At 39.5% G+C, this 17,720-nt stretch overlaps 1 protein-coding gene across 3 annotated transcripts in view; it reads left to right on the top strand.

Annotated features, from left to right (window-relative positions):
* LOC146502967 (uncharacterized) overlaps window positions 1-12,279 on the top strand; it is a 32,131-nt gene extending 19,852 nt beyond the window's left edge. For all 3 annotated transcript variants that reach the window (XM_085130492.1, XM_085130490.1, XM_085130491.1), the window contains 4 exons: window positions 9-120; window positions 2,914-3,115; window positions 5,315-5,641; window positions 7,018-12,279. In XM_085130492.1, the coding sequence (XP_084986618.1) occupies window positions 9-120; window positions 2,914-3,115; window positions 5,315-5,641; window positions 7,018-7,156 (780 nt within the window). In that variant the 3' untranslated portion in view covers window positions 7,157-12,279. The remainder of the gene's footprint in view (window positions 1-8; window positions 121-2,913; window positions 3,116-5,314; window positions 5,642-7,017) is intronic.
* Window positions 12,280-17,720: the final 5,441 nt, after the last annotated feature.

Below are 17,720 nucleotides of genomic sequence, written 5' to 3'. Positions count from 1 at the left end.
GATTGTAGCTGGTACAGAGTCTTGAGATGCTGCAGTTACTGGGAGTGAACAGAGTGGTTGTCTATAAAACCAGCTGCAGTCCTGAAACGCAACGAATCCTGGACTACTACACACAAAAAGGTGGAGTATGGTATAATTTTATGTCTGAGTGTGTCTTTCCTAATGACCTCACATCACCAGCTAAAGACGTTTTCCCACAGTGAACACTGAGTGAACGCCCTGAACTTCCTTCCTTCAGCTAATCACAACTAATATTTTGTGATCAAAACAAAACATACACTAGTTTCCTACAGTTTCCTCTATAGATCACTCCAGTTGACTGGATTTGGACTTCTCCAGGCAACTTCAGGATTAGCCTGGAGTTTTCAGTACTATGATAATGGTTCGTGTTTAAACAAGGAATATCAATATGGCATCATATGCACAAAACGTACCTGCTCGGGGGCAGGTCATTTTTAGGATAAGGGATCAACAAGAGGTTAAGTATGAAATCATTACTGACCAATCAATTCTTTTGAAAATGACATCATATTAAACACGTTAACCTGGGTCGTTTGGCTCTTGGCAGAGGTGGTCACGTCTTTCTCCCTCATCTTTCCTGCTTGGCTTCTCTTGTCCTTGTCTAGTCTTGTCTAACTCTCAGAGACTCTCTCTGTCTTGTTCTCTAACCAAGAAATTACGGATTTGATCAATTGGTCTCTTGATGCAATTGACATCCTCTTCTCAATGAGAAGCCTGGGCTTGGGGGAGGCTGAATGGAGGGCGTTGAAGACATCTACCTATTCTGAACCATAATAACGGGGTTCTTGCTGATTGGAGCTGGCACGGCCCTGGTTTACTGACGACTAATGGAAACGGTTACAGCTGCTCAAAATCCCATAAGGCCGGCTGGATTGATGCCGTGGGTAGAGCCACAAGTACTCAGACAGTGTTTATTGAACGCAATATGGATAAAATCATAGAGAAGCTCGCGACTCCGCAACGGGACATTGATAGATCTGTGGACCAATGATGGAACTGGAATGCAGAAACCAAACCCGAACAACCACTATCTTTATGTGGCCTCCCCTAACCAGCTGGAAGCTCCAGGGCCAAAGCTGGAACAACAAATTCTCCCAGATAACAAAACGGTGTATGACTCTGTTGGGTCTGTGTTTCCACAAGCCTCGCTAATTCTAGAGACTTATTTATCATGAAGAAAACAAGACAGTCGATCGATCGATTATTTGTGCAAGGGAGGCCTCGTCTGTGTCCACCACGAAAATGACCTCCAGATCTGACCTCCTCCTGCTGCCTTTTATTGAGAGACAGTTCACACAAAACACGTCAGAACAAAGCCACGCCCACATGGTTCTAAGACAAGGCATTGTATGTATATGTGTGAACTTCTGTATCTAAGTAAGAATGTGTGTGTGTGTGTGTGTGTGTGTGTGTTATGTGAGAATGTGTGTGTCAGACCTCCTGCTGACCAAAGGGTCATAAACGCAGGAAGCTTACATCAAAAGAAGCACAAGGATGTGTCTGTAACAAGGTTATTATCGTTAACGAAAACTAACGAAATAACGAAAACTAGAAGTGAAAAAACATTTTCGTTAACGGAAATAAAAATAAAAACAAAAAAAGGACAACTAACTAAAACTATAATGAGTGTTCACAAAACTAACTAAAATTAACTGAATTTATAGCAAAAATGTGTTTAGTTTTCATTGATGTGTGCGTGTCATACAATAGTCAAGGGTGAAAATGAAGTTTAGTTTCCAGATTTTTTTCTTGCTGTGTCTCATTATGCCAGCAGGTGGCAGCACGTTAGTCGAGTCGTCTGTGTTGCTGCTCCGTCCACGCGCAGAATCATGTCAGAAAAAGTCAGAAGAAAGCGCCAGAGTCCAATTTGGGATTACTTTGAATATGACTGTGTTTTGGATAAAGCACACATCAATAGACACACATCTGACACACATCAATAGAAGCAGCTGTATCACTTGATGTTTATTTTATTTATTTATTTATTTATTTATTTATTTATTTATTTATTTATTTATTTAATGCTATAAACATTTTCATAACAATTGTATTGTTTTATAAAACTTGATATATAATTCTAAAACAGGATACAAATTTGCTCTTATAGATCTATCAAATTTGCAAGTTTGTATTCTTTATGTGCTCTCAGACCATTAAACACCATCAGGGCTGCAGCTGAAATGAGTGAAAGTTAAAACTGTCTTACACATTCTGTCAGATTCTCTCGTGTCTTTATGTTCATGTTTCCACATTTCCAGATTTTTACTGTTTATGCAAGTGAGTCATCTTGACTTGCTGTGTATTACAGAGACCTGGAACTGTTTGGTGGTCTCAGTATTAAGACTGCATGAGCTCTCACAGGATCCTTCCATGGCCATGGTCACAAACTGGATTTATACTTAATATTAGTTTCTCTAATGTTTAATGGAAACATTAAAAATGACTAAAACTAAGTACCTAAAAGAACTAATAGTTCCTTCCTTTCAATTAACAACAGAGCCTTTCACTTAGTCACACAGTCCAGAAACCTTTATGAAAACTAGCATTCATTCTTGGATCATGTTCGAGAGCAACAGATGAGAGTCTGTTTTGTCTGTTTTTAGTGCAGCCAAAACCTTTGTTGGTTGTTTTAATGAGATCATTAAGCTTTTGCGTTGGGTTGTTTCTTAGCCATGTCACTGCTGCTGCTCCAGGTTGTTTATTACTCTAGTCTTATTCACTGAGACAGAAAAAAAAACAGGTAATGTTTTGTTTTCATGTGTCTACTTCACCATAAAGATCCAGAATGCATTTCACCAGTTCAGTGATTTCAGTTTGAGGTTGGAGTTGCAGTAATTGTAATGTCTAGTTTTAATTACTGACATTTAACTGCTTCCATTGTTTTTTTCTCAGGTTTAGTGGAGGTGATTCCTTGGTCTCTGTCCACATATGTGAACGTGTCTCGTGGCTGGCTGCCTGAACATGGTCCCGGTGAACTTCACTACTTTGGTCAGATTCCTGCTCTCAATGACTGCCTTTACAGATACATGTACCAGTCCAGATATGTGGCTCTACATGATATAGATGAGCTCATACTGCCCCAGCAAGTCATCAGGTATGTGTGTGTATTTTCATGGTTTATTATGAAGATGGAAAATATGTGCAGTGATATACTAAAACATGTGCTGCAAACATACATGGAAATACAAAATATAAGACAAAACAAGAACAGTTTGTATGATTAGAGAGGTCAATGAGGTTGAAAGTCAATATTTATCATTTTTTAGTAGTCTTTAGTAATAGTTCTCCAGGCTTCTTGAAGGACATTCAAAGCTCTTCTTTGGATGTTTGCTGCCTTTCGTTTTGTCCTCTGTCAAGATAATCCCCTAACCCTGGTGGTCCCCGTTTCATGGCGTCACCACGTTTTTGACTCAGTGCACGTTCTATCACATTTACATCTGGGGTTCCGGGCCTTTGTTAAATTGGTCAGTTTCAAGTTTGTTTGGCCAGGCCTTCGCAGGTCTGTTAGTGAATGGGCTGCACCGTGCTTTCCGTGCCAGCATGCCATAGGCACACCAAGGCACCCTTTGAACCATTTCTCATCCCTGACAAATGTTTTTGATCATGTGCATGTTGATCTGGTGGTTTTTTCTTCATTTGAACTTCAGCATATTAAAGTTAGGAATGCGGCAAGAAGAAAGTTAACAGAACACCATAAGAAGTCCCGTTTGCACTTTGCCACAAGCCATGTGGGGGACACAGCAAACATGTGGAAGAAGGTGCTCTGGTCAGATGAGACCAAAATGGAACTTTTTGGCCAAAATGCAAAACGCTATGTGTGGAAAACTAACACTGCACATCACTCTGAACACACCATCCCCACTGTCAAATATGGTGGTGGCAGCATCATGCTCTGGGGGGGCTTCTCTTCAGCAGGGACAGGGAAGCTGGTCAGAGTTGATGGGAAGATGGATGGAGCCAAATACAGGGCAATCTTGGAAGAAAACCTCTTGGAGTCTGCAAAAGACTTGAGACTGCGGCGGAGCTTCACCTTCCAGCAGGACAACGACCCTAAACATAAAGCCAGGGCAACAATGGAATGGTTTAAAACAAAACATATCCATGTGTTAGAACGGCCCAGTCAAAGTCCAGATCTAAATCCAATCGAGAAAAAAGAATGAGGTCATGCTTTTTAAATCCAATGGCTCCAGCTGTATCCCTGCCTTTGACCTTTCCTTCTTGACCCCGTATAAAAAATCCAGCATCACTAGGTGTGAATATGAATCCCAGTCAAAAACTTGATTCACGTGTCAATGCTCCTTCTTTCAGATAAGACAGCAGTCTAGATCCACCCAGAGACTCTGATCCACGCATTTATCATGTCTCAGTTGGATTATTGTAATTCTGTTTTGATTGAAATTAGCCAGGCTTCCCTCTCATTTCTACAGCTGGTATAAAATGGTGCTGCACAATTTTTAACTGGTAAAAGCAAAAGAGCAGTTTTAGCGGTTTTAGTGTCCCTTCATTGGCTTCCAATTCATTTATCTAAGTCTCTTAATGGTCTTGCCCCTTATTTGTCTGAGCTGCTTCACCCTTACATGATGTTACGTGCTTCTAGATCAGCTAACCAGGTGCTTCTGTCCCAAAGACATTTTATAAATCCAGAGGAGACAGAACTTTTGTAGTTTTGATTCCTAAAATAAGCAATGAGCTGCCACTGTAGGTCAGGCAGGCTCAATCTCTTGCTGTTTTCAAAACTCTTTCAAAAACACAACTTTTTTCCTTGGCTTTTAACCCATTGTGAGTTGTCATCTGTCTTAAACACCCTTTGTATGTACTTGCACTGATTTATTGTTTTATTCTTGTTCTCTTATATTTCTTTTATACAACACTTTGGTCAGCTATTTATCTTTTTTTTTCTTTGATAGAAATGACAAATATCTTGCTTTATAAATTTGGAGTCTGCAGTATGTATATATACAATAAAGAAGGTGTGTCCTGTTGGTGTATGTTGATGACAACGTCAGCCAAAATTTGGATTCATGACACCAATAGCAAGTTAGTAGTTAGACTTGCCTAAACGATTCCCAGGTTAGTGAAATAACAAACATTAAAAGTAGAAGGTCAAGTCCAAGGTTTGGTCCTGAAATATGGGAAAATCCAAAGAAAAACTTTGAGAGATCGCTTAAGATCACTTAAAACACATTATTGAAATTGTTTTTAACTTTCCTGCTGTGGTTAGTCATCTTTTAATTGCTTGTGTGCTGTTCAAGTGGTTTTACATGTTATAACTGTCTTGTTATTCTGTTGCCAGCTGGGTAGAGTTGTTGCCGCTGCTGGAGAATAAATATGGTGCCAACAAGTGCTACATGTTTGAAAATAACGTGTTCCCCATCAATATCACGTTGGCTCCTCCAGCATCCCAAAGTCTGCCACTACAGACCGACTGGAAGAATGTCACTGGTGTGAACATTTTGGCTCACCTGTACCAAGAACCAATCATTGAGGAGACTCATTACATGAACTTCAAGATCATTGTCAACCCTCGAGCAGTGTTTTCCACAACTGTTCATGGTATTCTGAAGTCACAGCATGGCTGCTCCTGGATTGACAGGAGCATAGCACGGATGTACCACACAAGGTAAATTAGTTAAACGATTCCTCATCATTAGTTGCTACAAAAACCAGCAAAAATTGTGCCCAATCCCATGATAGTCCGTGTTAGAAAGCCCACTGTTTACACGTTATTTGCTTGGTTGAAGTGTTGTGGTTTGTTTATAGATAGTGTTTGCACTGTCGAAATTGATATGTCCTACGTCATTGAACTCACCATGTCTATGCTGACGCTCCTTGAATGCACCATGATGTTGTGTATGTCAGTTGCTATTGTGTGTATTTGTTCCCTCGTGGCTATGCTAATGTTATCCTATGCTAATACGCTAATATGCTATGTAAGCTACTAAGCTAGTTAATGCTAATTATAAATCTTGTGTAATTATTGAAGTTGTTATAGATGTGAGTGTTGAATACAGTTCCTTGTGCTATCTCTGTGCTAGAATAATGTCTGGACATGTTGAATGTTTATGTGTGCTGTACTGATAGTTGCTGTGGTGGGGTGTGGTCTGCGGTGGCGTGCAGGGAGGGCGGACGCACCTGCACGCCATCCGCAATCACGCCCGCCAGGTTAAAACACGGGGACTCAGGTGTGTGTGTTTTTGGATGGTGTGTGGTGAGATGTAAATTAATAAAATGGCTCAAAACGCTGATCGCTGGACCCGCCGTGCCTTATTCATGCCACAGTTGCTTTATGTATCGTTACTACAGACCACAGCTGAATAAATCTCCTAAACTTGGAAAGCTGCCTCCGTGTTCTTTAACCGGAACACACCTACCATACCTTACCGCTCTAAATCAAATCAGCTAAACTCCCGGAGACAACATTCTCGCCATTTTAGTCCGTTTCCCTTTTAATGTTATTCTGCTGTGCTTCACTGGAAAAACCCATTATTAAATCTGTTTGTTTACCACACTAATATTTCTTTCACCTTCCTCTCTTAATCAACAGATTCATGTTTTTGTTCCTGAGCAGTGACTTTTAATTCATTAAATGCTTAGTTCCTTTTGTTCTGAATATTGTGAATATTATTTATGCATTTTACAGATTTCACCCTTGTGCATTGAGATCTATTGTTTCTTTAGTCTTTCTGGGGTCAGAAAGAATTTATAATGGTAGCCAAACAAGGACACTCACCGAGTTCCAGGAGGATTTGATGAAAATTGTAAAGAATGTATTTACAGTCAGATCTGATTACAAACAACTTGGAAATTTTGCTTTATACAAAACAATTGTCTAAATAAAAATTACTTATTTATCACTGTGTTTTTACCTGTAAGATATACTTCCAACAGCATCTTTGCTAGCACGTAATTTTTAGATATTTTTATTCTGAATCTTTTCTCTCTTATAATGTATTAAGCACATACAGACCTGTTTCATACTTCTTCTTTTTTTTGCAGATTACAGAAACAACCCAACCTGACAGAAGACAAGCTGATTTATGATGGCAGACTGCTGAGCTACAGCGCCCACTTCACACCAGCTGTGAACAAAGTGCTCAGAGAGACTGGATTCCTACCAGAGCACAGCACACAATAGGCTTGGTGCATAGCTAACTCCCTTTGAGAAACAGCTGCTTAAATAAGTGTTGAGACGGGACTTCTCAGGAACTCTTTAAAGAGGGGATTTCCTCCGCTCCATGGTAGAGAACATTTCCGGTATTTGATACCGGTTACTAAGGGTGGGGGAAAAATCGATACTGTGTAGTATGGTGATATTTTGTTTGCTAATAATGTATCGATACAGGGACAGCAGAAATCGATATTTTGTTACAAAAAGGTTTTTGTGCTCTGACTTCAGAGCATGTTGATCCTTTTTCTGAGCAAGAATCCCGACATTCCTTCACTGTCCAAATGTGTTTAACTTTTTTATGGCAGCAATAAACATGACAGTTTAATTTAAGACATGTTTTATTTTAATTAAGTTTAAAACTTTTTTATTTAATGTAAAATTATATTTTGTTTTAATTTACTTTCAAATTCTTCAGTTGCTGAAGGGGCTGCATAGTTTTCATAAACTGCATAGTTCAGAATAGCTATAATTGTACCAGATGGTTGATTCAGTTAAGTTGGACTAGACTGTAATACAAATCGTTCAGTTTGTCAACAATAAAACTGAAATGAGAGAAAGACTGAGTGTGAGACTTTGATATTAGATAAAATGAATATTGATAAAGTTTACCTTTATGTACAGAATCTGAATTTTCGCAAAATATTTAAAAAAATTGCAATAATATCGTATCGTGCGTTAAGTATTGTGATAATATCGTATCGTGGGATGTATGGTAATTCCCACCTCTAGCGGTTACACTCCAGGACGCGGATAATGTCAAGCAAAACAGACAAACAGAACAATTACCTGGATCGGCGTCATGTCTGGAGATGCGGGATTTTTGTTTACCTTGTCCTGTCATTCTACAAGACCACAGCCAGGGGTACGGGAGACTACGTCCTTATTCCAGGTGTCTGCTGTCAATTCCCCGTCAATCAGCTGTTGATGACATCAGCCTGTCACCTCTGCTTCAGATCGCTCTCCTAAACGCTCGCTCCATAGCCAACAAATCATTTGTACTGAATAACTTTTTTAGCAGTAATAGTCTGGACTTTATGTTTCTCACGTAACGGCGTTAACTACGGCGTTACTTTTTTCAGTAACGAGTAATCTAACTAATTACTATTCCTATCATTACAACGCCGTTACAGTTACTAACAAGAAAATGCGGTGCGTTACTATTTTTCAACAAACAGACAGTTGAAGCTGCGTTCAGCTTACCGCACCTTATACCAGCTGCACGGAAGTAGCTGACTACGTAAGTAATCTGGACGCTACAGCTTTATGCAGCTGCGCGCTCCCGCGGCCTGCAATCACGATCACTGTCTAGCACAACACCTGGAGCTCAGGGGGCAAAACAATCGCATGAGTGCTGCTGTTTGACTGAGGAAGAATAAAGTAGTCGTGGTAAGCCAATCACATGACCACTTACAGACAAAGCAACAAGGTGATACATACCAGTTTATAAATTATGTTGATAGGCCACGTAAAACCAGAGTCACGATAAATAGTTTCGTCACGTTTACTGTCTAAGGACAGCGCAGCGAGCACTCTCTGCTTATGAGCAAAAAATAAACAAAAAAAAAACAGGGAAAGTTTTAGGAGTGACGGCGAGAGAGAGAGAGAGAGTTTTGAGATGTGAGAGATTTGTGACGTTTAGCGTGTTTGGAGTGTGTAGTTAATGTGTTGTCTTGTGTAGTTAGTGTGTAGTGTTGTGGATAGTTTTGTGTTGTGTCAGAACAATGAGGCGACTGCTGTCTCCAGGTAGAAACAGGAGTGATACACCTGCTGCTGTCAGACCTGCAGGTATCAGGCTGTGATGTTTCCTTTATAGTGCACAGAAATTATTTTTTTGGAGTGGCACAAATAATGTGTGTGGCATCTTATTGAATGCAGAACAGCTGATTGTTCTGTAAATAGTTTGAAATGGTTATTTAAAAAATCAAGGTAAAAGGTTGTTTGCAAAACTTGTGCATAGGATTTTAAAATTGACAATTTATATTTGTATTTAAAGTTATGAAATATGATTCATTAAACATGTTTGTGGTTGTTACAGTAACAAATATCACTTTTTCTACTCTGATTTTATGTTTTTTGTCTGCTTTTACATCAATTGTCTTAATACAGTATGTCGAAATAAAAACATAACTAAATTCAGACACGTGAGGTTGTGCTGAAAAGGATGAGACCAAACAAGGCAAATAAAAAGTCAAAAGTAGTTAAAAATGGCCAATTATACCCTGGACCCCAGAGGGTTAAATGTTTTTTTTTTTTAAAGTAACGCAATGGTTACTATTCAAGTAATTAATTACTTTTAGAATCTTGTAACTCAGTTACTAACTCAGTTACTTTTTTTTGAAGAAGTAACTAGTAACTATAATGAATTACTTTTTCAAAGTAACTGCTGTTCACCGGGACAGTTTTGCTTGCAGAGCTATGGACTTCAATTCAAGATTTTACAGACTTTTTAGAATAATAATTATAATGTGTACTTTATTGATCCCCGTGGGAAAATTACTCTTTCTGCTTTAGTCTTTTCCCTTTTACTTAGTGAAGCAGTGGGCAGCCACAAATCAGGCACCCAGGGAGCAGTGTGTAGGGACGGTACCTTGCTCAGGGATACCTCAGGGTAGTGGATTCGAACCCTGACCTTCCAATCATGGGGCGACCACACTGCCTACTGAGCTATCATGATTATTATTAATATTATTATTATAATAATGAGCTATGATTGTTTCCCCCGTGGTCCACCCAGTACCTGTGACCTCCATATCTGAGAGTGATGACTTTCTGAATTTCTTTGTGGATAAAGTTGATCATGTGCGTATGAGCATTGGTTCTTCAATACTGTCTGTTTGTGTCTCTGGGTCACCTCCCCCTCATTTACTGTCAGTGTTTAACCCAATGACCATACATGACCTTTCACTCCTGCTGGATATAATGAAAATTACCACTTGTGCAAATATACCTGCTGGGCTGTTTAAAAATGCTCTGTCTGCCATTCACTGAAACTGAACATGCACTTCGCATACTCTTGCTGCTAATTGCATTTCTTCATTGTTAAATCACCATTTTATCTGTTATCGTCTTGTACTTTTGCTTGTGCGTCACTGAAAGTGCACCACTACGTTAAAAAGTCTCACGCGCCTTATAGCGGTTGTATTTTTTTAAAAGAGAGCACATCAACTCTAGAAAACCACATACGTGAACATAGAGATAAAATCTGCTCAGCAGCAAGCAAAACCACGTCACTGGATATGTGTTGATAAGATGCACTGAATGTCACAAAGTAGTTTACTAGGACAGCATGATAGAAATCTACAACCACAGAAACACTAACGTCAGTCTCTCATCCAACAGAAACACCTGATTTTACATGCTCCACATTTCTGCTGTATCTAATAATTTTGTCCATTATCTACTCTCCTGTGCAAAGTAAAGACACTACAGTTTACTTGGAAGAATCCTCACTTGAACAATCCTAAAATCTATCTTGAGGCATTATAAAAGCCAAATCACACGATCTTTTAGTATGCTATTCTACAAAAAAGTAACAGAACAAGAACGGGTTCTGATATATGTGACTGAAGTCACTGGTGCTGCTTTTCATCCTTGCTGTTAATGTGACAAAAATTATTTCCAGTAAGGTGTGCATCCTCCGTCTCTGAGCCTCATCTTTCCAAACCTGCTGTTCGTTTAATGTGTTTCAGGATATTTGAATCGGTGTCCTGTTGAAGGGGATCATGATGAAGTAATTTCAGTCATTTCACCCACCTGTGGATCGAGAGCAGCAAGACGACGGCAATGACAAAGAGATACTTCAGTAAACTGAAGTTCTTCAGAGCATGAGGCCTCTGATTGTGGCAGTTCTGCTGGTTTGGAGCTCAGACGTGTCTTGTTGACCCTGGACAAGGAACAAAAAGAGTGGTGAGTGTTTTTTTTTTCTGTCAGCTGCAGCCTCTATACTATTTCTTTAACCTCTTAAGCCCCAATTCCCCCTGATACGGGGGCAAAAGGCAGGAGATCAGTTAGGCTTGGGGCTTAAGAGGTTAACTTTTACCTTGAAGCTGCTGCAGGTTTAACTTTCCCTGAGCAGAGAGGTAATGAGGACAACCTTCCATAAAATGATGCTGAAAGAACCAGACTGAAACATCTGATTGTTACTGTGATTGTAGCTGGAAAATGAGAGTAAATGTTTTCTACAAACTTGTACATTTTTCAGAAATACTTTGTACCTTTACTTTTTGTTTGATGTTAAAAGGTCCTTTACTTTAGGGTTGAAGTTTGACTACTCTTTATTTAATCTGCCGTAGAGAATTGCCTTTGCTCAGTTCCAACCAGAAGTGAAGAAAAGGGCTCAACATCCAGTCTGACATTTGATTTATAGGATCAAAGATAGAATCAAAGTCTGATGAATATGTTGAGTAGAGAGAAAATCTGTTCTAACGTCTAGATTCTGCGTCCCGAGACACAATCCAGCCTCAATCTTTCACATTCATGCCTGGGTGTGACTGAAAAGATAAGAGCTCTTTCACTGACCCATTATCATCATCATCATCATTGTGTTGCCACGAATAAACACAGAAGTTTTTTTGAGATTGAACTGATAGATAATTGTGCTTAATATTGATCAGAATATAATCCGGAAAATGTAATTATGTGTAAGCTTAATTTAAAAGGATGGGAGTTTGAAGATATAATAGTGATTCTAACAACAGCCCTTCCAGTGAAGTGTAGAAATGGCCTGTGTGCACTCCGACTTTAAAAATCTATGATTTTGTCACGGCGAGTGAGATGAGCCGTGTGGAAAATAAAGGAGGATCCAAACGCAGGCACTTGTACAGGTGTGAGGGTGGTTTATTAAACACAAAAAGGAAATGGACAAACGGCGAACGGACTAAACTAAACTGGGAACAAACTGACTACAGAACACGAACCTGGACATGAATGAGAGCAGGCGGAAACAGATGACGGTAGACTGCAGGGAAACACACAGATGAAGCAGGGTGGAAACACAGACGGACCAGCGACTACAAACACAAAAGACCCGACTAAAATACACTCAGGTGGGGGACACAGCTGGGAGTCATTAATGAGACGAGAGGTAAAACTGAACACACTCACATGAGACGCAGACCTTCACAATAAAACAGGAACAAGAAACCATCGCACTAAGACGCAGACTCGACATTGAGAGACAGACAGAAAATGACACCTGGAACTAGACCAATACTAAGCAGACACAACCAAAGAACAAATCCTAAACACAAATAAACAGAAACATGAAACTAATAATACACATCATAATCATTAACACAACAAGAAAACAATCCCTGATGCAAAATTAAACCAAAACATAAGAAACTCAAAATACTGGGTCCAACGGACCCAGAACCGTGACAGAAACATTATGTTGCACGTCATTAATAATGAATCAGACTGCATGACCAGTTATGAGCGCCATACTGAGCCTGGCTGTCTTTGGGCTCTAGGCTGTCTTCAGAAAAAGGAAACGTTTGAATAATGGATACAGAGAAAAACCCAACAATCATATGACCCCCTACGAGCAGCACTTTGGCGACAGTGGGAAGGAAAAACTCCCTTTTAACAGGAAGAAACCTCCGACAGAACCAGGCTCAGGCCATAAAAACACATGGATAAAGACATGCTGTGGAAGGGAGCCTGAGATTAATAACAGATACGATTCAGTGCAGAGAGGTCTGTTAACACATAGTGAGTGAAGAAGAAACACCCAGTGCATCATGGGAATCCCCCAGCAAGGCTGGAGTACCTGGCTGGAGCGTCATTCCACTGGATTTCATCCGTAACCCGGCGCGTAGCATTAGAACGGGGAAGGTCTCCTTTCACGTTCCTGAGGAACACCGCGGGACGTGACAAAACGTCGGCGTGTTACGCCTCGGGAGTGAGAGCGGTCTGTCTAATCTTAAAAGCAGAGATCGTTTTCAACAGTTGCCTCAAGGAGCATTTTGTTGCACGACCTTACAATCCTGCATTATATCATCATGACGACAAGTCACAGACTCGTTGAGCAAACTGAATTCCCAGTTCCAGATGTTATAGCTCCTCCCCCTTTAAGGCCATCTTCCCTTTCTTCTGACTGGCTGCTCCTGTAAACAGAAAACGAGATGAGGATATTGGGCCATATCCACTTATCCCCCGTCTGCAGTAGAAAAACGATGTGAAACTAAGCCAAGCCTGAATGTTCGGCTCATGGGAATTACGCGGATTCATCTTCTCCTTTGACACTTTTGCCATGTTTCATATGAACATGGTTTTACATGTGCGTTACCCTTCAGCTGACTCGGCCTAAAGAACGGATCATGAACGTGTCAGACCATCTAACATCTTCGAGGCTGGCAAGGAGCGGAGAAAAATACAATCTAACAGTGGTGATATGGACGGCAGCGAGTCACAGCAGCATCCTCAGCTTATACCCCGGAGAGCGTGTCACACTCTGTGTGTCGGTCAGAGGAACCTGATGAGGATAATTATAATTAGAGCATCTCAGCAATAAAACCAAGAATTCATAATAAACAAAGTGGCAAGAAGAGTGACGCAAACGACTACACAACCTGCTGAGCCACAGAGGACACAGCCCTGCCTGAGGGGGGGGCCTGGCTCACCTGGTTGCCTTGGAGACAGCTGGTCTCCAGGTGCAACTGTCTGGCACAGATGAGCTCATACATTCAGTGGGGGTAGTTTTGAACACGCACACACACACACACACACACACGCACACACACACACACACACACACACACACACACTCCCTGGTGTTTAAAGGCTACTGCAGGTCAGAGACATGTGTCACCTCATCATCCCATCAGTGGGGAAATCCCAGAGGACTGACATGATATTTACACAACACACACACACACACACACACACACACAGACACACACACACACAGACACACACACACACACGCACAGACACACACACACTCACACACACAGACCTAGGGGTAGATAAACAGGCAGCTAGCAGTTTCTGCGCATGACTGATGTAGACTGTATCCTCCTACTATAACCTATAATAACTCCTTAATGACACAAAGATGATTTAAAAGTTCTTTTAACTAGAAATGACTTTCTAAACACATCAGATATCTCACTTGTTCCTGCTCCCATGTGTCCCCCTTTACATTTGGACCTGAAACTATGACACATTCCACAATACTGATGCTCAGAGATGGTTACTGAACAATAGTGAGGAACAAGATCAAGTTGTAGCTTTAGATTTTCACACTTGGTGCGAGTGTAAAATGAGTTTGACAGAGCTTAAATGTGTTTTTACACCCTCAAGCTTAACATTAAAATGCAGAATATTAACTTACTACCAGCTGCTGTCATTGTTCAGCTGATGATAAGAAATTGCATCAATATCTGGTATAATGGAGGACGAGGTCTGTCTCGCCCCTGTAGGCGGCCATGGGTGCACACGGACCGGTTTAGGTCCGACAGTATTTTTACGGACCGGCCTTTAAGGTGTCCCGGATAAATACAACAAAATAAAACCAGTGCTGGTACCAAAAAGAAATAAGATTTAGTCCTAACACACGGGAAAAGACCCAGAGAAACGAGTTAACGATAAAAACCTGGTACCAAACGACTCACGGACCGGACTGTGGCCCAGGGGTTGGGGACCACTGCCCTACCAGAGGCCTGGAAGCTGGAGCTTCCTGTGTAGTGTGTGTTTAAGGTGGTGACAAGACACTGACAGGACCATTAAGACCACCCTCCCCACTCCCCACAGAACCGTGACAGATTTAATGAAAAAGTTGTATTGAGAAAATGATGATGTGTTATGTAAAAATGTGAAAACGTAAAAAAAAAAATTGATTTTCTATATTATATATTATATATCACAGTAAAAAGGTTAAGTAGATAAGTATAACTGATGTGATTTTATTATTATTGAGTGACTTGTTTAATTCTGCTTTTACTTTTCTGCTGCTCAATTGCTTTAATAAAAGTTGCTGCAATTAAAGCCTTAATTGTGGACATTCTCTTTTTGACATTACATTGTTTAACATCAGAGAAGGAAAGAAAATTTTTTAATTATCTCTGCAAAAAGAAGCATCACTTCTGATAAACAATTTAAAATGATTGTGAATCTAAACCACTTGCTATACTTGCCATGACAATCAGTTTCCCCACATGCAATGGTTCTAGATCTCAGCAGATTTATTCACAAAACCATGTGGCCCCAGTGAAACGGCCAAAGACACATGTTAAACAAGCTCCTGTCTTGCTAAATAACTGAGGCCTAAAAAGTAACAAACATTAAAAATGCCTTAGCACAGATCACTAGCTAATTACAGGCCAGTCTCCAACCTTCCTTTCATCTCATAAACTCTTGAAAGAGTAGTTGTCAAAGAGCTAACCGATCATCTGCAGAGGAATGGATTATTTCAGGTTTCAGAGCTCATCACACTCTAAACTCAAATGTTTTGTCGTTTCTCACTGACTAAAATTTGACTAAATCCAAGGCTATTCAGACTCTTCAATTCCGATACACCAAGCAGGAGGGGCGTTCCCAAACTAATACAGTGATAGTCCTATTGCTGCAGGGCTTAATATAAACACACAGGAGACAGACCAATTGCATAGATTGTAACTCATGCTATATGATGCTATACTCAGCCAATCAAATACTTTAGTCAGAGCTTGTGTAAAAAAAAAAAAAAGCTGTGAGGAGATGGATGCAAAAATAAAAGAAGGGTAGAATTTGAGATGGTTTATTTGTGAAATGCAGTTGAAGTAAAACGTGAGCTGTGAGATTAGCGTGACTCTTTTACAACCAAAGCATCAACTAAAAACATCAGAAAAAAACTTCACACAATGTTTGAGTGAGAAAATAGGTGAAGCTTTTCGGAAATGCTGTAGTGAAAGCGGACTTCTCGGGGTCCATCTGCTAATTTTGTCTTTACTAATATCACCAACTCAACAGGAGGCCAAAATCACCCTCACACTCCCTGTGGCTGGTCCAACTTTACAAAAGGTAAAGAGATAAAGAGAACGTTATTTTCTCTTTATCTCAGAGTGTACTTTCACAAATATAATATAATATAATATAATATAATATAATATAATATAATATAATGTAACATAATATAATATAATATAATATAACATAATATAATATAACATAATATAATATAACGTAATATAATATAATATAACATAATATAATATAATGTAACATAATATAATATAATATAATATAACATAATATAATATAATATAATATAATATAATATAATATAATATAATATAATATAATATAATATAATATAATATAACGTAATATAATATAATATAATGTAACATAATATAATATAATATAATATAATATAATATAATATAACATAACATAACATAACATAATATAACATAACATAACATAACATAACATAACATAACATAACATAATATAATATAATGTAAGATAAGATAAGATAAGATAAGATAAGATAATAATAAATAAATAATAAATTCCAGGCTTTAAACTGTTTAACCACAGAAGAAAACACGTTGGTTGGTTTCCAAAGTAGTAATTTGTGAAAACATCAGTTAAAACAATGAGCCACAATGTGAGAATAAAGGCATAACTTACCTTTTGCAATGTGGGTTATTTATAGGGCAATGGTAAATAAAATAAAAAAACATTAATCACTGGTCACACCTAAAGCACAGCTTGAGCCAGTCTGGTTGTCTGATCTATGAGTGGTGAAAAAAATGTGCCTGTAAATCTGAAGGAGAAGGTGGATGCTGATGTAACACTGGTTGTTCTCTGGACATTTGTCACTTTGATTCTGAGATAACGTTGTACAGTTCAAAAGGCTGATGAGCATCACCTATATTGTACACATAAAGCTACAACATGAAATACAGAAAAAGGTGTAGCATGATTACATCAGGATTAATCCAAACATTATCCAAGAATGCATCTTGTAATATGCATTATTTAAATTATATAATTATAGCATTTTTGTCATGTATCTTTTGTGGTGACCCAAGCTGCTATCATCTGCTTCCTTCTTAAAATCAAAGTTTGTAAGTTAATAAGTTACCATTCTTGATGTGAACTGACACGCATCACTTATCGTGCTTGTCCTCAACATAAATAAAATAATTTACCACAGTCTTGGGGAGCAGCTCTTCTATTTCACAGGTGTGACAGAACGACCTGACCATGATGGACCCAACAGCATTTCCTTTGACAATTTTTTACATTTTAGCATTCGTGTCATCCACCTCCACAGACACAGGATGAACTCCTGCGGAAGAAAGCAGGAGAGGCAGAGGGAGTCTGTTCGGGCCCACTGCCTGGATTGCTTTGGCCAACCAAGAACTCACGAACAATTTAACAGAAGATCTCCTCCACTTTGCATTCCCCACCAGCTGGAGGCTCAGGTGAGTCGTCTCAGCCTCCCTTGTCAGCTGGGGGCTCAGGTGAGCCTGACCAGTCACCTCCTGTGTCAGCTGGGGGCTCAGGTAAGCCGCCCCGCCTCCTCCATTGTTAGTTG

Source organism: Neolamprologus multifasciatus, chromosome 14 (genome assembly GCF_963576455.1).
Source record: "Neolamprologus multifasciatus chromosome 14, fNeoMul1.2, whole genome shotgun sequence".
NCBI lineage: Eukaryota > Metazoa > Chordata > Actinopteri > Cichliformes > Cichlidae > Neolamprologus > Neolamprologus multifasciatus.
The sequence above is the reverse complement of the archived record's forward strand: the minus strand, read 5'-3'. Positions and strand labels throughout refer to the sequence as shown.